Raw genomic sequence first — 21,638 nt, 5'->3', positions numbered from 1 at the left:
CTGTAGTGATTGCGCTCAATGATTTGTTATTTTTATAAAATGTAATAAAAAAATCCTTGGCGTGGTGCGTACAGATTTCAGTACTCACACTACGGAAAGAGACAAGTCAGAATACAAGGGAAGGCCAAATGCAAATCAGAAATCAGGTTGAAAAGAATTATATGATGCTAAGTAAATGTTATATTAGACTGCAAGTTATATCTCTTTTCCAAAATATTGGGAGGGGGGTGGGGGGGGGGGGGCAATCTATAGTTTGGCCCCCATCTCCTAGCTTTGGGGGGGGGGGGGGGGGGCGGGCCCCCCCCGCCCCCCCCCCCCCCCCTCCTGCTCCTACGCCTATGAACCTAGTTTTCTGTTTGCATCAGTAGATATGATTCTTGAGATATGTGTGTTCCATTTAAGATCGTGACTATGTCACATTAAGTTTCTGATATCAAATTGCAGATAAAAAACAGAAATTGTCAGCATGGATTCCCAGGCTAGATGATTTACTACTTTACATTTTATTATACAAGATACTTTTAAAAAATGACACTGTCCAGTTGTACGTAAAATTTTGTGACACAAATAAATTTTACGTTACAGTTGGGATCAAATTTCCCAAACTCCAACGCAGTGATCTCCCTTGCCGCTTCGCTCATTGATCACTGCCAACACAATGTTTTTAGCTAAAATTCAGCTAAGTGGACTTCTTTTAGTTATATGATTATTTAGTTATTTTTTCCCCAATGTTTTCGAAGTTTACAATTCTTTTAGCACAGGCGAATGTTCCATAATGAAAACAATAATGATTTTGAATGAAAATAGATATTTATTTACACGACCGGTAAGTATCCTGAAACGAAACTGAAAGTAAACAAATGAATATGTCAACGTTGATCTTTGACGCGGTTCACTATTATAATGCTGCCATTTGACACAAGCCGAAACAGATGGAGGTGTTTGATTATTTTCCTGTTGGCCAAGATATGTTATTGTCAAAAGTTTGGTATATCATAATGACATATTAATAATTATATAAGTTAATTTTTTAACCGATCTGACATCACGTGATGAACCATGGTCACGTGAATGTTGTGTTGGCAGTGATCAATGAGCGAAGCGGCAAGGGAGATCACTGCGTTGGAGTTTGCAAATTTCCGAGTAAAAAAGTGTGTTCACACCGTTTATTTTCAGACGACGCAAGTTTACTTCTTTCATAACGCAGGTAAATTAAATGCATTTTCACTAATGTATTATAGAGTTGTGATAATTAAGTTCAGAAATATGTCTCTGTATGCATTTGCTTCTATTCAATGACGAGTAAATTGTCGAACTTTGTTTTAACTGGCCAGTTTATTATTTTTTATCATGTTTAGAGAGTTACGGCCCTTTACCCGCCATCTGTCATGTAGCACAGGAGTCTGAAATTCTATTGATAAGACCATAGAAGTCTATCTTAACAAAAATTACCCCCTATATATATATAAAAATATTTTATATATATAGGGGGTAATTTTTTTATATATAAAGGGGGTAAATTTTGTAAAGATAGACTTCTATGGTCTTATTGATAGAATTTCAGACTCCTGTGCATGTAGTGATAGTAGGTTTGTAGGCCACTTCCAACAGCCTTGCTGTTGTGCTAACCATTAAGCGACGTGGTTAGAATGTCCGCCTACAGATCACGAGGTCCGGGGTTCGAGCCCAACTAGTGACCTTGGTATTTTCTCTCCCAGGGTTTAAATACTTTAATGGTGTCAGAAGTGTTTGACGGACTCATGCGATGGGCATGGAGTGTCATTCTGGAGAGCTGGTAAGCTCTGAAAAGTAAAGGGGGAGAAGTGTAGTGATAGTAGGTTTATAGGCCACTTCCAACAGCCTTGCTGTTGGGTTAACCCTTTAGCGACGTGGTTAGAGTGTCCGCCTACAGATCACGAGGTCCGGGGTTCGAGCCCCACTAGCAGGGTTTTTTCTAGCTAAGTTGGGAACATAGCCTATACCCCCAAAATTGGGAAATTTGACGCGTAAATGTTCCAAATTGGGAAATATTTAGTTCCATAGGATATAGTAAGGATGTGTTTAAGCACTTTCTCATACACTTGTTTCACATTGTACAACCAATTTAACATACTTCCATTACAAAATTGTCCATAATTTGGTCAATGTTTGTGCAATTTTGATGATTTTTTTTTCCAGAATGTAGATTGGGAATTTTTGCACTCATTTTGGGAAAAATACATACTTTTTGGCATTGGGAATATAACCGAATAACGGCTATAAAAACAGCCGAAAAAAAACCCTGACTAGGGACCTTGGTATAGTCAACAGGATCCGTGGACATTGCACTGTAAGTGTAACGACTAAAATAGGGGAAATCGTATAAATCTGCACACATCACCACAAGAAGCGTGAAGCTGAATGAACACAGGCATTTCGCACATCTGTTTCAAGGCTTTTTTTTCACAGACACTTGGAGGTCAAGCCCCCCTCTTCTCTCCAATCCTGCCAAGTATTCATGAGCCAATATTTGTTGATACTGGTACTGATGATAAACTCTGACAGATGATAAAGTTGACCACCTTGAAATTATTCGTTTGCAATCGGTTATTTATATAACTGAACACATGGTCTAATAGCAACCACTTACAACACCAACTAGTGTAAACAAAAACAAAATTGGTAAATATTCTGTATAAATAAATGACTGAGTTTTATCTGCATAAAAAATATTTATCAAAAATTACTGGGGAAGAGGATGTATTTTGTGCAATCTCAAAACACATGAAGGCCTGACATCGGGTCACTTTTCATTATTTGATTCGGAATAACTGTTGCAGTATTTTTGGGAAAGTTTCAATACAATACTAGGAAAGAAAATTTTGAAAATGACAAAGTGGTCGAATTTGTCATAAGTCAACGTTCGTAAGTCCCCATTTGACATACCCGTTTCAGGGCCTCACTTCATGTGAGTTTGCTTACTAAACATAAATTTGAATAATGTAAAGTTTTCAGCAAATGTTAAGCTTTATTGTGATACCAACCATTGATAACAATTTGCAGAAATAAAAAAGTTACAGGTAAAAAACCTCTTTCTGTTCGGGTTTATCATCAGTACCAGTAGTCTTTATCATTAAACAGGTTTTGTTACAAATTCAACATGTTTTAAAAATTACCATTTACTATCGCAATAAAAAGTACAGAGAGGAGAGCGGGGCCTGACCTCCAAGTGTTTGTAATGGGAAACAGTAACCATATATATTGACTAGACCTTTTTTAATTGCAAGCACAATTTTATACTTGCTCTCAGTTTAAGAAAAAATATAGATTTCAGAAAATGTCTAACTTTTTGTGAACTAGTCTAGTACAAATGATCACAGGTCTCTGTTCAACAAGAAAGTATCTCGCTGATTCAGGGGATGAGGTAATCATTTAGCATCTTAAATCATGTTCAGTGACAACAATTCATAATTTTTCCTTTTTAAGTTTAAGTTCACTTGATGTGGTATTATAATGTTGGCAAAAAATCTTGCAAATTAACATCCTCTTGAAAGGAGCTGAAATAACAAGAAAAGGGTGAATATCCTTGATATGTGACATTGGAAATCAAAATGACTTTAAAGCATGTTGGCCATGTTTTAAATGTTATGACTTTACGTAATTGTGTAGATCTACTAAGAATTTTGGTTGGAATAATTGTAAAGAAAATTGGGAGAGGTAGCGGGGTGGGGCATGACATTTGTGTGTGTGTGTGGGGGGGGGGGGGGCAGAGTTTTTGCTCAAAAATTGTGAAAAAAATGACGAAGTGGTGACTATATGTAGTCATCCTCACTATATGTACTAAACGTACTGCTCACGGCTAGGGGTGTTCGTCAAATATTTGTAGGTTCTTGTAATTTGGGTCGAACCAATACAAGACTGCAACTGCAAGTAAATTTATCAAAGATAATATTTATTTTATATCATGTATGTCCTTATGGAAGGATAAACATCTGGCAAGTGCCATGATGCATTTCATTAACAAAAGAATAGAATGATAATATACAATGCTATTATGGTTACTAAAGATATACAACTATTTAAAATGTCAAATTACAATTATATCTTATTGAGGAAGACCTAAGTTAAAACAATAAACAATAACTAACCTGCAAGTAAATTTATCAAAGATAATATTTATTTTATATCATGTACTAATAAACTCTGATAATGTGGCAGTTGAGTCCAATAAGTCCAGGGGTGTTCAAAGATAATCCGTCATAGATCTATTGTTAAGCAAATATTTGATTTACCTGTATTGGAAAATAAACAGTGTCGGTTGTATTGAGGTCAACTGCCACATTATCAAAGTTTATTAGTATGTCCTTATGGAAGGATAAACATCTGGCAAGTGCAATGATGCATTGCACTTGTCCAGATCATCGATAGGGTAAAATTATAATACATATAAATAAAATGAATAAAGTGGTTGTTGTTTTTCATTATATGTACATTCCTTTATATCGTAAAATGACAGCTTTAAGATATATATATTCATCATACAATATTCCCTTTACTTCTTATTTGGCCTATATATCACCCTTACAATTATCCCGTTAATCCTATTATATTCCCTTCTACTTATCCATGCTAACCGTGCACCTATGCCCTTAGGAATCGATGATCTGGACAAGTGCAATGCATCATTGCACTTGCCAGATGTTTATCCTTCCATAAGGACATACATGATATAAAATAAATATTATCTTTGATAAATTTAAAAAAAAAAAAAAAAAAAAAAAAAAAAAAAAAAAAAAAAAAAAAAAGCCAAATGTCACAGGGTGAGAAAAATGTGCAGCCAGACCGGGACTCGAACCCGGGGCCTCGGAATACCGTTCCAATGCTCTACCGACTGAGCTATCCGGCCGCCTACACATTTTCTCCCCGTTTTAATATTCAAGTTCTATACCGTGACATATTTCCCCACCATTTTGAAATTCGTCCTCGAATTTCAGCGGGTACTTTATATATAAGCAATTACAGGTGTCGGAGACTAACCAGTGTAATGCCGTCACGGTCCCATGTTGGGCGCCAAATGTCACAGGGTGAGAAAAATGTGCAGCCAGACCGGGACTCGAACCCGGGGCCTCGGAATACCGTTCCGATGCTCTACCGACTGAGCTATCCGGCCGCCTACACATTTTCTCCCCGTTTTAATATTCAAGTTCTATACCGTGACAAAAACATACTTTAAGGGTCCAAAAAACGAACAAGGAATGGGGCTGATATAATTTAGCCCCACAAACGTCCCAATTCAATACTGTCATGAATGGTATTTTAATTGTTTTTGCACATTATTACCTCATATTCTTAATTCTAGAATGGACAGAATTGCTGCAGAGAAGAGTTCAGCAGTATTTGGTACTCCTCCTGAGCCTTTGTTCAACCATAAACTTTGTGGTGCTTCACCAGAAATGCTTAAAGACTGGATTGTACTTCTGACAGAGAAAAACTTGCAAGCAGTAGATAATGCAAAGCCAGTACAGGTAATGCTTACAATGTCAGTCAAATCAGGCAGTAGGTTGAAATAGCCAGAATACTCAAGTGGTGGAACCTCTCCACCTACTATGATTTGTGTGGAATTGTAACAAAGTTATACGCATTCTTTATCAGATATGATCTTTTTCTGTTTTCAATCCAAACGAAAGAGTTATCTAAGCTCAGAGTTGGCATTCTTAAGTGTGACTTCATAAAAAGATGACTTTTTGTGCTCCCTCAAATTTTTTTGGGGGGTTTGGGTGGGGACACTTTGAGTTGCCCTTGTCCATCCATCCATCCGAATTTGTGTCACACATCTCTCTCTCAAAAAGTATTTGACCATGTGTTATTAAACTTCACGGGATTTTTATCCTGCATGTGAACTTCTGCACCTGGGGTTTTAATAGGGATTTCACTCAACCAGACTAGAGTTATGGCCCTTGACTTATTCAGAAATATGCATAAGTTTATGATGTATGTACATGTATCTCAAAATCTATTTGACTTAGGATTATGAAACATTACATGAATAGTATTCAGTATTTGAAGTTGAGCACATTGGGTTTTATTAGAGATTTCACTTAGCCTGACCTGAGTTGTGGCCCTTGACTTAGTAAAACATATGCATGAAAGGGCATAAAAGGTTATGGTGCACATAATCTTATAACATACCTGATCTAGGGTCATGAAAAATGATAGGAATATAATTCAGCATTAGAATTTGTCTTCTGAGGTTCTGTTTGGGATTTCACTGTGCAAGACAAGAGTTATGGCCTTTGACCTAGACAGAAATATGCATTAAGTGCATAAAAAGTTTGTATCTCAAAATGTACTTCACCTTAGAGTCATAAAACATTGGCAGATTGTTATACAGCAGGTGAAGTTGTACAGCTGGTGTTCTGTTTGGATTTCATTCAGCAAGGCCAGAGTTAAGATCCTTGACTTAGTGAAAAATACACAAAGTGCTGAAAATTAAGTTGTTTTGCATGTACATTTTGTATTTTTTAAAAAAATCACCTAGAGTCATGAAACTATGTACAGTGATAGGAAGTGGGGTCATCAGTGTCCCACAGACATGTCACACACATTTAGTTACAGATTGAGTAGTGCTGGTGCATCCTGCTTTGAAGGGTACCTATGCTCGGCATATTGTAAATTGAAAAGCAGGACACTGTAAGACATGTTTGAAATATTTTGTATTTTCTAATCTGTATGAAAGAAACAGTATATTTAACTGTAAGGCGTAAAAAAAAATTGTTTGTTTCTGGTATCCCGACCTACCCTAAATATTTGGCCCGGCCTTAAATGTTTTTATGGTCTTTGAGAACAATCTTTTCAACTTTTTGACAAAAAATTGCCAAACTGCACTTCTTTTGCTTTAAACATGGTCAGTGATGTTAGAAATCAATTTCCTGATGCTCTTAAGGCATAACCCCCTTATTTGTATTCATTTTTTGACACAAAAATAATTTCCGAAAAGTCTCCCTTAATAAAATATTCCAAAAAAAATAATTTTTTCCGACCTACCTACCCTAATTTTTTTGAGCATGTTACCGGAAACAAAGAATTTTTTTTTTAGGCCTAAGTTCAAATAATAAGCCTCAAATCAATTTGAATAATGAGATATCTTCTCAATTTGTCTTTTCGGAAATTAAAGAATGCAACATGTAAATACTTCAATTTAAATGTAAGTAATAAAAGTATGGTCTTTAAATACAGGTTGTCTGAGAGTAAACAGGAAGTCATTGGTTAGACTGTCTGTAGACTGGCTCCCGTCCCTATCTTTGTTCTGTCATATTTCTCATATATCAATTTTCTTTATCAACAGTGGAAGTAACTCCAGTAGGTTGTTTACATGTTAACATTTTTAGCTCAACTATTCGAAGAATAAGTAGAGCTATCCTACTCACCACGGCGTCGGCGTCGGCGTCACACCCTGGTTAAGTTTTTCGTACCAGTCCACATTTTGACAAAGTCTTTTGAGATAAAGCTTTGAAACTTTCAACACTTGTTTACCATCACCATGTCCAGTTATAGGCAAGAGTATATAACTCTGTCAAGCATTTTGACTGAATTATGGCCCCTTTTGACTTAGAAATCTTGGTTAAGTTTTTCGTACCAGTTCATATTTTGACAAAGTCTTTTGAGATAAAGCTTTGAAACTTTCAACACTTGTTTACCATCACCATGTCCAGTTATAGGCAAGAGTATATAACTCTGTCAAGCATTTTGACTGAATTATGGCCCCTTTTGACTTAGAAATCTTGGTTAAGTTTTTCGTACCAGTTCATATTTTGGCAAAGTCTTTTGAGATAAAGCTTTGAAACTTTCAACACTTGTTTACCATCATCATGTCCAATTGTAGGCAAGAGTACATAACTCCATCAAGCATTTTGGTTGAATTATTGCCCCTTTTTTACTTAGAAATCTTGGTTAAGTTTTTCATACCAGTCTACATTTTGACAAAGTCTTTTGAGATAAAGCTTTGAAACTTTCAACACTTCTTTACCATCACCATATCCAGTTGTAGGCAAGAGTACATAACTCCATCAAGCATTTTGGCTGAATTATGGCCCCTTCTGACTTAGAAGTCTTGGTTAAGTTTTTCGTACCAGTTTATATTTTGTGTAAAGTGTTTGACATATGGCTTTGAAACTTTTATATCTTGTTCAGTATTATAGTCTCTATCAATAGGCAAGAGTACATAACTCTGTCATCTTTTTTGGCTGAATTATGGCCCTTTTTGAACTTGGAAATTGGTTCTGTTTTCATATATGTCCATGTTTTGTCAAGACTATTTGACATATGGCTTTTAAACTTTAAACACTTGTTTATCATTATGATTTCCATCTGCAGGCAAGAGTACATAACTCTTGACAACTATTTTAGCTGAATTATGGCCCTTTTTGGACTTTGACATTTTTGTCAAAATATTTGAACTGTGGCTTTGAAACTGTTAACACTAGTATATCAACATGATTTCCATCTGTAGGCAAGTGTACATAACTCTGTCAACTATTTTGACTGAATTATGACCCTTTTTGGACTTGGAAATTAGTTAAACTTTTCATACAAGTCTGTGTTTGCCTAACATATAACTTAATAACATATTTGCCATCATGGTCACACATTGCCACTTAGTGCAAGACTAATCGAAATCCACAAATACAGGAAAAAATTTTGTTTAATCCATTTTTTTCTTTTGTCTGAAAATCTATGGAAATATTTTGACCCCATTCTTCAATCAATTCTTCGAATAGTCGAGCGCGCTGTCATCCGACAGCTCTTGTTATTGCCCCTGACTCAGCACATAAGTGGTTTAGCCATCAGATAAAAATGAGCTATTTATAAAAATTTATTTTTAAAATGTTTGCAGTAAATTAATAAAGAAAATAACCATGCAGCCAGGCTAGACTGTCTGCAGATCACTCTGATACTTAAATTCTATTGATGTGCCATGACTTTGCAGGTTCAGTTTTATATTCTATGAATTCATGTTCAATGACCCATGTACAGGTTCATGTAGATAATGAAAATACTTATTTACTAAGTATGTTTTGTTTTGTGGATTTTTACATAATCTGCGTAATTGACTTTTAGGGAGCATCTGTAGTGCAGGACAGTGTACAGTTCTTGTTCCTTACTTGTGATCGTATGAAGATGTCAAGCGAAGTGAAATACCTAAGTCTTGAACTGTTTGATAGGTAAATAATTATATTTTTAGCTCAGTTGATTGATTTTTTTTTGCTAGGTTTAATGTCGCACCAAAACAGTTAGGTCATATGGTGACTTGCCAGTTTTGATGGTCAAGTCCTCAGTTGCCCCGCCATGCATTATTTCATCACGAGCGAGCACCTGGGTAGAACCACCGGCCTTCCGTAAGCCAGCTGGATGGCTTCCTCACATGAAGAACGCCCCAAGAGAGGCTTGAACCAACATCGATGAGGGGCAAGTGATTTGAAGTGAGCGACCTTAACCACTCGGCCACGGAGTCCCCTTCAGTTGAATTGAAGGTCAGGGTGAGATATTAGTATAGGTTTATGGTCCAGTGTCCATCATCCACAATTTACGTAAACATTTCCTTCTCTGAAATTTTTAGTAGAGTTACACCAATCTTGGTCTGCAGAATCACAGCAAGGTCTTCTCTCATTTTTTGTTCAGTGGCTCAGATTGATTGCTTTAAGTTAGGGGCCGCTTGAGCTGAAAATAGAAAAACCTTTATACGACTTCACGTGAACCACTTTATGGATATTCATCAAATTTGGTTTGTAACATCATTATAAATCTTCTCCCAGATTTGTTCAAATAGGGACAATTTTCACATTTTATGGGCTGATAGAGCTAAATCATGAAATATCTTTGAGCAACTTCTTCACATGAACAACTAGAAGAATCATCATCAAACTTGGTCGTTAGCATTATTATAAGGTCTTCTCCAAAACATGTAAAAATGGGGAAAAATTGTCCCCATTCATGGGCCACTTCAGCTAAAAACAGAAATACCTTAGAATGACTTCTTCTCATGAACCACTTGATGGGTCTTCATCTATCTAGGTAATATAGCATCTTCAAGGTCCTTCCCCAATTTTGTTGAAATGGGGACACTCAGCCGAGCTAAAAATAGAAATACCTTTAAACAACATCTTCTCACAAACCACTTAATGGATCTTCATTAGCATCATTATAAGATCTTCGCCCATTTTTTTTTCAAAGAGGACATTTTGCCCCTTATAAGAGCTGCTAGAGCTAAAGATAGAAATACAGTGGGACTTTTGAACACTGGACCTTCCAAAATTTTACTGGAAACTTCTATCGGAAACCATCACAGATACTGCCTGGAGTATAACTTGAAAAGTATTAATGTCATTTGATTGAAACTTCACATAATCATAGAGGCTATTGAGACAAAGTGCATTGTCAAAGAATTATAATTCTACCTTACCTAGTTTTTTTATTCAATTATCTCCCTTTATTATACAAAATAAGACTTGTCTGGAGCATTACTTGAAAAGTATTTATGGCTTTTCATTGAAACTTCACAAAATGATAGAGGCCATTGATGTGAAGTGCAGTGTCAAATAACCATAACTCTACCTTACCTAATTTTTGAATTATCTCCCTTTATCATGCAAAATAAGGCTTACTTTAAAAGTATTAATATTTGGCATTTCAATTTTCTTATTTTTACTATCAACATTTTTTTTGGTTTCTAATCTTTTTATAATCAACATTTTTTGTTTTTTTCTTACACGTTATTCCCCATATTGGGACAAGCACATGCATTTGGGAGCATCATTCGGTTTAACTGATTCCTTGTTAAATACTCAGTTCAGTCTAAGCCAATACCCCATTCAAACCAAAATGTTAGGGTAATACCCAAACTTGATTCTCAAAGCTTGTCTGCAGCTTTGTAAAAGAAAACCATGACATTAATTATAATGCTGATGTTTCAAAAAGAAACATGCAAGGTAATTTTAAGTGAATTACAACTTTACCTTTCATTGGGTTTTAATTTGAAAGCCACCAAATCCATGTGATATTTGCAGGAAAGAAGTAGAAGTAAGAGCCTAATAGTAAAGTTTGAGCAAGTTCAAACATAAAATGTTTCCAGTTGAATATTGCAGGCCAATGTCCTTATCAATACACATGTGTTTGATCTTAACTTTAAAGTTCATTTAGCTCAACAGCTCCCATCCTCGCACCTATCTCCAACTTAATTATTAAACTTCAAGACATTTAGGAATGTTAGTTTTCGGATAAAGAAGAGATCAGTGGTAAAATTTCAAAGAACCTGCATACATATGGGGTAGTTACATAATACATAATGAACACAGTCCATTAGAGTTCAGTCTTTATCTACGTAATGTTAATGTGTGCAAGTCTACCTGCACCTTGTTGCAATTCAGTTGAAAATGAGGAGAACGGTGGTCTGTTGTTTTAAAAGTGTTGGCCACTCAACCTGCTGGTCTAGGGTTTGAGCCCCACAGGTCATGACCACACCTTCTCATATGACACAAGTATATGTACTAGTTTTTCCAGGATGTGGACTCGAGAGTGCTTCAAATAAACCTGAAACTTTCATCACAGTCGAGCTTAAATAAATTAAGTGTAAACTAAAATGATGATAAATTTAATTTAAATGAAGAATATTTCTGTTTGTCAGGTTTATGGTGCAACATGTACAGGATCTGCATGAACATGTAGTAAACACAAGCGGTATGAAAACGCGTGGAAAAGACTGGCATGAAATACAGAACCGTGTCAGGAACCAGGTTGTCCTCCGTGTCGTGTCTTGTATACAGATTGCTAGCAAACTCACATCTCATTACAGGGTAAATATCCATGGCTGTGGATCCTGTTTCTATTTTGCTATTGGCAAAGACCTATACATTAGGAAATACTGAAGGTTCTACTCAGTGTAGGTACATGTATGGTTGCCAATATCCTGTGTATGTGGAGAGACTGAAGGTTCTACTCAGTGTAGGTACATGTATGGTTTCCAATGTCCTGTGTATGTGGAGAGACTGAAGGCCGGTTCTACTCAGTGTAGGTATATGTATGGTTGCCAATATCCTGTGTATGTGGAGAGACTGAAGGTTCTACTCAGTGTAGGTACATGTATGGTTGCCAATATCCTGTGTATGTGGAGAGACTGAAGGTTCTACTCAGTGTAGGTACATGTAGGTTTCCATTTGTTGTGGGAATGAGCAGTTTGCTCAGTGTAGTAAGTAGTTGCCAATTCCTGTGTATGTGGAGAGACTGAAGGTTCTACTCGGTGTAGGTACATGTATGGTTGCCAATACCTTGTATGTGGAGAGACTAAAGGTTCTACTCAGTGTAGGTACATGTATGGTTGCCAATATCCTGTGTATGTGGAGAGACTAAAGGTTCTACTCGGTGTAGGTACATGTATGGTTTCCAATGTCCTGTGTATGTGGAGATGAAGCGTTGCAGTGTAGGTATTAGGTTCCATCTTGTGTATGTGAGAGATGAGTCTACATGTAGGTTATTTGGTTGCCAATATCCTGTGTATTGGAGAGACTGAAGGTTCTACTCAGTGTAGGTATATGTATGGTTGCCAATATCCTGTGTATGTGGAGAGACTGAAGGTTCTACTCAGTGTAGGTACATGTATGGTTGCCAATATCCTGTGTATGTGGAGAGACTGAAGGTTCTACTCAGTAGGCAATTTCGGCAATTCTGTGTATGTGGAGAGATAGGTTTTGGGTACATGTATGTTCATTCTGTTATGTGGAGACACAGTGTAGGTACATATGTTTCAATGTCTGTGTATGTGGGAACTGAAGGTTCTACTCAGTGTAGGTACATGTATGGTTGCCAATATCCTGTGTATGTGGAGAGACTGAAGGTTCTACTCAGTGTAGGTACATGTATGGTTGCCAATATCCTGTGTATGTGGAGAGACTGAGGTTACTGGTAGGTACTGTAGTTGCAAGTCAGTGTTGTGAGATGAGGTCTACTGGTGTAGGTATGTATGGTTGCCAATGTCCTGTGTATGTGGAGAGACTGAAGGTTCTACTTAGTGTAGGTACATGTATGGTTGCCAATGTCCTGTGTATGTGGAGAGACTGAAGGTTCTACTCAGTTTAGGTTAATATATTTCTCGATGTGATACAGAAAACTGAGATCTTTTTGTGTAAATATGAGAGTGTGTTCTAACAGATTTTTTAAAAGGGTTATTGAAGCAGTTATCCTATCCAGTTTTGAACCATTCTTTTATTGTCAATAAACTTGACTACTTTTACTTTTATTACAGATTTTAAGTCCTCACAAGGCGAGACGTTTCCTGATAGATTCTGGACATCGGTACAACACAGAGAGTATCCTGCAGTCTGAATTACGCATCCTGAAGACACTAAACTTTCATGTGTCTGTACCCTCACCACTGGTGTACCTGGAGTGCTTGCTGGAAGCAATAGGTGCAAATTATATTAAGTTCCAAGACCAACCTTTGAGCAATTAAAGCTTTTTTGAATTGACCATTTACTTCCGACAGTATTTAAGCAGTATGTTTGTTTCAGGTCTTTCAGTTCGGGAATATTTTTTTTTATAGAGAATTTAGTTTCTTATGGCTATTGAAATCCAAAGAACCATTTATTAAGCATAGTGGTGCATGAGAGTCAAGCTGTGTATAATTTGCAAATGCTCAGCTGCTTAGTGTCTGTATAATCAGTTTATAATTAAAAATGATTCAGAATTTGCTGGTAATTTTTACTTGCTACTATTTTGGCATCATATCTGGTCTCAATGTATACAATTTTTATGAGAACAAAAATTACATCACTATCAACAGAAAATTAATTTGACTTACTTTGAAAGCTGATTAAGTTTCACACCATATTTGAGAAAAGTAGAATGATTATTTTCTAAATGCTCTCACCAATCTTTTAATGAGTAAACCCGATAATGAATTTTGTGCTGCCCAAATATTTGATAAAATTACCCTTACACTGCTTTGATTTTACATTGCAATAATTATATATGTCTTATTCCTGAAATTTTCCAAAAAATTATGTCCAATAACTTAGACTTTCACAAAAAGTGCTATATCATGTACTACTAGGTTACTGTACTGCAAAGTTAGAATTAACTCCCTTGGCAAAAGTGAAGGCCACATGTACCAGAAATGATATGGATTAAAAAGTAAACAAGGGCTAGAAAAATAATTTTCTGTTTGAAATAATATTTGTAGAGATTAGGGGATTTATTTAAGGGATTTGTTTATTTCCTTAGAACTGCATAAATAGCATCAAACAAGATATACTTAGTTTGTATTTTTGTAAGTTTGAACGTTTTTTTAGCTCACCTGTCACATAGTGACAAGGTGAGCTTTTGTGATCACCGTCACAGTGTCAGTCAGTCGGACGTCAACATTCTTGCTGCTCGATATGGTTTATTTCGATTTATGTAACAACTCACAACTTGTATCACTAAGGTTGGTCTTCTTGACTGGCAGATTCCCTAGTGGTCACAGAAGTTAGGCCTGAAGGGCAAAATTAGCTATTTGACTTGTTGCAATAGCGCTTTATTATGATTTGATTATTTACAAACTGGCACACAACTTTTATCACACGAGATCTGGTTCCTTTGAATGGCCGGATTCCATTAGGGTCCGAGTTATGGCCTTAATGGCCGATTACTATTTGCCTTGTCCTGCACAATAGCAGCTTCATTTCCTGATATTGAATTTACAAACTTGCCACACTGTATCCATAAAATCTTGGTCCTTCTTGAACTGCAGATTCCATTTGGTTCAGAGTGATGCCCCTGAAAGTGCCATAATTAGCTATTTGACCTTGTCTGCACAATAGCACTTCATTATGTTTGAATTTAATCAACTTGCACAAACTTGTGTCACTAAGATTCGTTCCTTCTTGATCGGCAATCCACAAGGGTCCAGTTGCCCCTAGGCCAAAATTATTATTTTACCTTGTCCACAATAGAGCTCATTTATGATTTGATTTTAACCAACTTGCCACACTTGTATCACCACGAGTCATTGCTTCTTTCTTCAACTGCCAGATTCCTCATGGGTTCCAAGTTATGGCCTTAAGGTCAAATTGGCTATTGGCTTTTGCAGCCATATAGAGACTTTATTTATGTTATTATACAAACTCCAAAATATCTTCAAACAAAATAAATCTTGATTCATGACAAATCATGATCCAATGTAGGTTTCACGGATGTATTTTAAATGTACGCCTCCCTAGATTCCGTAATCTAAAATGATTTATATCGTAAGTACTTATAGGACTTATTTGAATTTCACTTATGTTACTAGTTGGACTGAGACAATCGTATAATATGAACTGTTTTGTCAAATTACCTCCGTTTATTTCAAATTAAATGGGTTATCACCATACTAATGATGTACTGATCGAAATTCATTATGTCAAAGCTTATTTGCAGATCTTTTTATCACACCGAAATTATTTTTAATTACTACCTTCTCATCAATAGTTATTTTAGTAACTTTTTATTATTGGCATAGAAAACGGACATTCGTGTAACATGGAGGCTCAAATTTTAGGTGTATTTTGACATATCTACACCTGTAGATTTTTTTTCTTTTGGTTAATTTTTCTTTGTGTTCCTGTCTTTAGCACTTTGTATTTACTGAGGACCTTCTTGTCTCATTGCCAATGATAAGTATGCGTATTGGCATCATGGCCTGTAATTATTAGGTCAAGCATGATCCGCTTTTAAGTGAAATGTTACTGGACTTGAAGGTAGATATGTTTATCTTCAGTAATGTGAGATAACTCTAGACTTCCAGTGGCTGTGGGTTCCTGTCACATGAAGACAGGGTGAAATAAATGTAATTTTATATAAATTCTAGAATGGCTCATATCAACAAACAAACAGGTATCATGGAGTCTGGAAGTTTAAGGTTCCCAATGCCATGGAGAAAAATTTAAGCAAAGTATGTAAGCAATAATTGAATAAGCTTTTAAACGATGTTCTGTTTGAATTATTATGTAAAATTTACAATCTGTACAAATGGAGCTATTTTTGTTTGATATTGTTCTTAGTATTCCATCACACCCATTTATCCCTACCTTCAGCCTCAACTTGCAAAATAATTTTTGTGTTATTTTTTGATTTTTTAACCTACATGCTGCAAATAGATAGGTTCAGGTGATTTGGAATATTGAACTTCTTACTATTTGTTTTCAAGGGAAATGTTTTGAAGGTAGACTAGATATTTTAGGACATGATTAAGCTCTATAATGACTGGATAATGAAGTAGTGTAAAGCAATGTATAAATGTTTTTTGGATGTTCACACTTATGACGGACCACAATCTGTGGTTTGAAACTGAATATATATTTGCTTCCAAATATTGACCTATGTATTCTTTATGTTTTATTGCTTCAGATTTGCCATTCGACTTCAGGTAAGATTCAACACTGTTATACTGTTGCTCTGTTTTCTAAGTGGTCAGTTGGTGATCTCTGAGATGCAATTCAAATGCGAAATTTGCATTTTGTTGATAATTAAGCAATATTTCTTCTTTATTATGATTTAACGTTTATTTTTTAGGTTGACTATTATGAAGAGGAGCATCTATTGCGAGAAGAATTAGTGGTCATAAAAAGTATCAAAATTGGATTTTATGCCTCTACGGAATTGTGGTCAGTGCTTTTATTAGAGACTGGCGCTTGCCTCGCTCTATAAACACTGACCTAATATTTCTGTCAAGTGTCATAACAACCCAATAATATATTATTGCCTGAAGGGACATATTAGTATGGCATGTTATGTCTTTTACCAATTTTGTTTCGTCAGTACTTTAAAATGCTTTGACTTGATCTGGATTCCATGGCTCATTTAGCAGTGGTTAAAATGGTTCGTCTTGGACCTCTAGACTATGCTCACCTGCAGTACATGAGGGATTGTGTGAAAGTCAAGGTCACAGTGAAAACAGGATTTTTACTCTTATCTGAAATGCCTTTACTAAATCTTCAATCTTTCTTTGGAAATTTTGCCTCACATGGTGCTTCAAGTAACCTCTTGGATGTCATCAGACATGAAAAATTACCCATATTTATTTGAAATGATCATTTATATTCTCACAATTATTGTATATTACAGTTATGTTGCTGAGTAAGTACAAGTTTTCCGACAGAAGATATTTCGATTTTGCTTCATTGAAAACCTGGACATTGTGATTGAAATATTATCCCCTTACCACTGGGATTATGTACTGCGTATGTGTGTCGCTGTTTAAGTGGAGCAGTGAGCGGTGAGGAAATGAGTTGAAGCAGTGTTCTTTACAGTACTTCAGTCTCACCCAATGTGTTTAGGTATACTCGAAGACTGGATTGAATAATCCAATTGATGAAGATACTGTTGAAAAACGGAGTGTTATAACCATCGAACAAAAACAAACAAATCAAGTCTGGGAATCAAACGTCTTTAGAGCCGTAGGAAAGCACCTGCGGGCTATTTCACTATTCTTACGGGAGAGCCGTAGGAATAGCCTGTGAGGCTATTCTTACGGGACCGTAGGAATAGCCACTTCCAAACAAAAATACAAGGCTATCAATGGAGATTCCCTGGAAAGGTTTAAGTGTTCCCCATTGCCATGGAGAAAAATTTAAGGCACAAGTCATGGTTGAAGGCAATAATTGAATTAAGGCTGTTTAAACGATGTTCTGTTTTTGAAATATTATGTCAAAATTTACAAAATTCTGTAAAAGTGGGAGCCTTATTTGTTTGTCTTGATATTGTTTCTTAGTATTACATCACCACCCACTTTATCCCCCATACATTCCCCCGCCCCCATCCCTCTGGCAAAAACAAATATTTTGTGTCTCGTGTTTCTTGAAATTGTCTCTTAGTATCCTACCACTGCATGAAAATCAAGACAACTAAGTTAGTAAGGTAGGTAGATATTCAGGAAATTGAAATCTCTGAGCTAATTGACTGATTTGTTTTTTCAGGGAATGTTTCGCGAGTGTGAGAGCAGATAAAATGTTGTTGATGGTGACACTGATTACAGCAGGTGCCTATATCATAGACAGGGACTCACATGAGAAGGTATGGTGTAAACTACATGTAAATACCAATGTTTACTTTCTCCTTGGTAGTTTGTACACCTTTACTGACCAGTCTCATTTTGCTGTTCTAGTTCTTTTGAAAACTGTCATGTCTTTGCTGTCCAAAATTATTGAACATATTATTCAAATTTTGTTTTACTTCCCACCAGATTCTAGCCCTTTCATTGGTAGATTAGTGTCACGTGGTTGCCCTCTATATTTCTATAGAGGGTCAGTTGGTGATCCTACATGAGAATTGCAATTCAAAATGGCGGAAATTTGCATTTTGTTGTTGAATTAAAGCAAAATATTTCTTCTTTAATTTATATGATTTAACGTTTCATTTTTTAGGTTGACTATTCAATGAATGAGGGAGCTATCCTACTTGCCCGGGAGAAGTAATTAAGTGGTCGATAAAACAAATCAATTATTGGGTTTGTTACTGACCCTCTATGGAAATATGTAGGGTCAGTATGCTTTATAGAGAGCTCGGCTTTGCCTCGCCCTCTATAAAGCATACTGACCCTACATATCAGCTTCGCCTCGCCCTCTATACAACATACTGACCCTACATATTTCCGTAGAGGGTCAGTAACAAACCCAATAATTAATATTATATGCCTGAAGGGACATATGTGATGGCGCTGGTTGTCTATGTCTTGTTACCAATTTTGTTTCCGTTCAATAACTTTAAAATTCTTTGACCTGTGATCCTCGGACTTCCACATGGCTCATTATAAGGCAGTGGATGAAAATGGTTCCCAGTCTTGAGAACCTCTAGACCTACTGTCCTCAACCTTGGCAAGCACATTGCCCATGGGCAGTGTGTGAAAGGTGAAGGTCACAGTGACAAAACTGTAACCTTGTCTACTTCTTATCTTGAGAATGCCTTTACCTACAATCTTCAAACTTTGCTTTGGACATCTTTTTGCTCTCACATTGGTGCTTCAAGTAGACCTCCATTGGTTTCATCAGACATGAAAAATTACCCATATTTATTTTGAAATGATCATTATATTATTCTCACAGATTATTGTATATTACAGGTTATGGTTTGTTTGAGTAAGATCACAAGCATTCCGACAGAAGATATTTCAGATTTTGCCTCTGTCATTCTGAAAACCCTGATGGAGAGCAGTGAAGATTGAAATATTATCCCCCTTACCACTGAGGATTATGTGACCATGCAGTATTGGTGTGTGTCGCCTGTTTAGCTGGAGCAGTGAGCGGATGAGGAAATGAAGATTGAAGCAGTGTTCCTTTACAGTTTACTTTACCTCCAATGGCTGTTTACAGCAATACTTCAGAAGACTGAGATTTGAAATAATCCCCAATTTCTGTGAAGACTAACCATTCAAAAATGATGAGTTTTGATTAGTGTTAACTGCAGTGCTTTGGGGACACTAAAAATCAAAGATTCCTTAAATCTTAACTTGGTTCCTGCGGTTGAATGGTAAAGGATTAAATTACCGTGGCTCACTGTTTAAGACAGTACCTGTGTTGTAAGAACAATAGTTTGAAGTTACCGTCTTTCATTGTTAACTAAGTTGTTAGAACAGTGAAGATATATTAAGCTATGCCAGGAAAGAAGTTACCTGTACAAAGTAACAAAATATAGTGCTGGCTAGGACAGTTATGTTCTCAACTACCTCCCTTTTCTGTCATAATGACAGTAACTTATTTACATTATCTCCCCTGTTTATACTGATGTTGGGAACAGTAGAGTGGTGTTTCTGTACCTGAAGGTAACAGACTGTTTACTGCACTGTTAGGGGATATTTGAGTCAATACTTCTTAAAAGAGAAACACTTACAAAAGAAAAAAAGCAAAAACTAGAAAGGTTTCAAATATCTAACAATAAAAATGTTATGATTATTTTATATATGTAAATTTGTAAAAGTAATGACGTTGGATATGCAAAAAAAATGTCTCTGATAGTGATAATACAAAACAAATGCTGCTTTCAGTGCATATTGTAGTTTTAACACAGTCAAATTGTCTTAGGCAAAGATGTTGAAACTGAGTTTTTTTAGCCATATGTGAATTTTATACTAAGTACCATATATGAGTCCCCTAATAATTTTAAGCAGTATCTGATAAGAGTGAGTAAAGATAGGTCAGAATAATGCTAGTCATTACAAATTATTTTCGTATTATAAATTGTTAATATTTTTATATGTTATTTGGTATAATTGTTGGAATTTTGATTGAACTGTTTCCAAGCAATCTGTGATTTATGCTTATAATTGTTGAAAGTTGTTATTTAAGATAATTTTTTCTCTATTTTCTTTTATGTTTATGTCTCCCACACCACTGTGGTGGGAGACATATTGATTTACTCCTGTCTGTGTTTGTCTGTCTGTCACAAATCTTGTCCGCTCTCTAAGTTGAACAGTTCTCTCATCTGATCTTCACCAAACTTGAACAAAATGTGTTTGCCAATAAGTCCTCGGCCAAGTTCGATAACTAGCCATATCGGCCCAGGCACTGCGGAATTATGGCCCTTGAATTACCGAAAATACTGATGCCAGTGATACAGGTCTTGGTGTATGGTTGACTCAGATACAAAATGGAAAAGAAACACCAATCTAGATGATTAGGCAGTTGTGGGAGACATGCGCTTTTCTCAAAAGCAGCTCTAGTTATTTATGATCTTTACAACAGCAATATGGTTGATACAATAAATAAAAAAAGTTGTTGCAGTTTAGATGCCTTCATTTCAAGAGTATTGCCAATTTTTGTGCTCTCTAAGGGGAAGCATATAGTTGCCACTTTGTCCATCCATCCTGCAATTTTTTACTGGTATATTTCTTAGCAACCACTGGTTAGAATTTAGCCAAACTTCATTGGATGCTTCACTATCAAAAGGAGATATGCATGTTTTCTTTATGTTCCAGTTGAATGAATTTTCACTGAGTTATTGCCTTTTTAGTATTCAACATAGTGTACAGTAGTAACATTTCTTGTCTGGGGTATTCCTCAGCAACCACTTGCTAGAATTCATCAAAACTTCATTGGAAGCTTCACTCCCAACTATTGTCTGTATGTTCTGGTCCAATGATTTTTAACTGACGTAATTGCCATTTGGTTATTCAACATTAGTAAACTGTATGTGTCCAGTCAGTGAATTTCTTTTTCGATCTTTTAATATGCAATACAATGTAATCATATATCTGGGTCAGCATTCATCGATTTTGCAGATATATTCTTGTTTCTAAATTTAGGAAGTGCTTGACTTTGTTAGTTGTTTTGTTTTTTGTTTTTTTTTTCAAGTAAAAAGTTAAAGCAGAGTGATGTATACATATTTAGTGATTTTAAAGCAGAATTTGACTTTTGTCTTGTAGTCTATCAAACATGTAGAAAGTCTGTAGTGTTTGTTACACAATAAAAAATATGATGTAAAACAAGGGTTTGATAATGTGTAATGAAACGTAAAAATGATATTATTAATACACAGTTAAGAAGACGTAAATCACTTGTGAAGTATGTAAATGTATAAAAACAAGTTCTTAATACCATTGATAGTAGGTTACAACCGTGATGTTTTACCTCTTTTTTACAGCCTACAAACACATGTTA

General features: G+C 35.9%; 1 protein-coding gene and 1 non-coding gene across 2 annotated transcripts; one reads left to right on the top strand and one right to left on the bottom strand.

Moving 5' to 3' along the window:
• The first annotated feature begins 1,159 nt into the window (after positions 1–1,159).
• LOC123526699 (cyclin N-terminal domain-containing protein 1-like) lies at positions 1,160–19,891 on the top strand. Its single transcript, XM_053522547.1, has 10 exons — positions 1,160–1,207; positions 5,339–5,504; positions 9,097–9,200; positions 11,660–11,828; positions 13,274–13,438; positions 15,857–15,940; positions 16,561–16,652; positions 17,113–17,124; positions 17,964–18,060; positions 19,106–19,891. Exons 2-10 carry the CDS (start codon positions 5,340–5,342, stop codon positions 19,205–19,207), a joined length of 990 nt encoding a protein of 329 aa, XP_053378522.1. The 5' UTR covers positions 1,160–1,207; position 5,339; the 3' UTR covers positions 19,208–19,891.
• Trnat-ggu (transfer RNA threonine (anticodon GGU)) lies at positions 5,078–5,149 on the bottom strand. The gene has a single exon. It is a non-coding gene; the product is annotated as a tRNA-Thr (tRNA).
• Positions 19,892–21,638: the final 1,747 nt, after the last annotated feature.

Source organism: Mercenaria mercenaria, chromosome 14 (assembly GCF_021730395.1).
Source record: "Mercenaria mercenaria strain notata chromosome 14, MADL_Memer_1, whole genome shotgun sequence".
Lineage (NCBI taxonomy): Eukaryota > Metazoa > Mollusca > Bivalvia > Venerida > Veneridae > Mercenaria > Mercenaria mercenaria.
The sequence above is the reverse complement of the archived record's forward strand: the minus strand, read 5'-3'. Positions and strand labels throughout refer to the sequence as shown.

Coding starts and splice junctions, on each gene's coding strand:
- LOC123526699 (XM_053522547.1), top strand. CDS start 5,340: ATGGACAGAATTGCTGCAGAGAAGAGTTCAGCAGTATTTGGTACTCCT. Junction 5,505..9,096: donor ATAATGCAAAGCCAGTACAG/GTAATGCTTACA, acceptor ATTGACTTTTAG/GGAGCATCTGTAGTGCAGGA. Junction 11,829..13,273: donor AACTCACATCTCATTACAGG/GTAAATATCCAT, acceptor CTTTTATTACAG/ATTTTAAGTCCTCACAAGGC.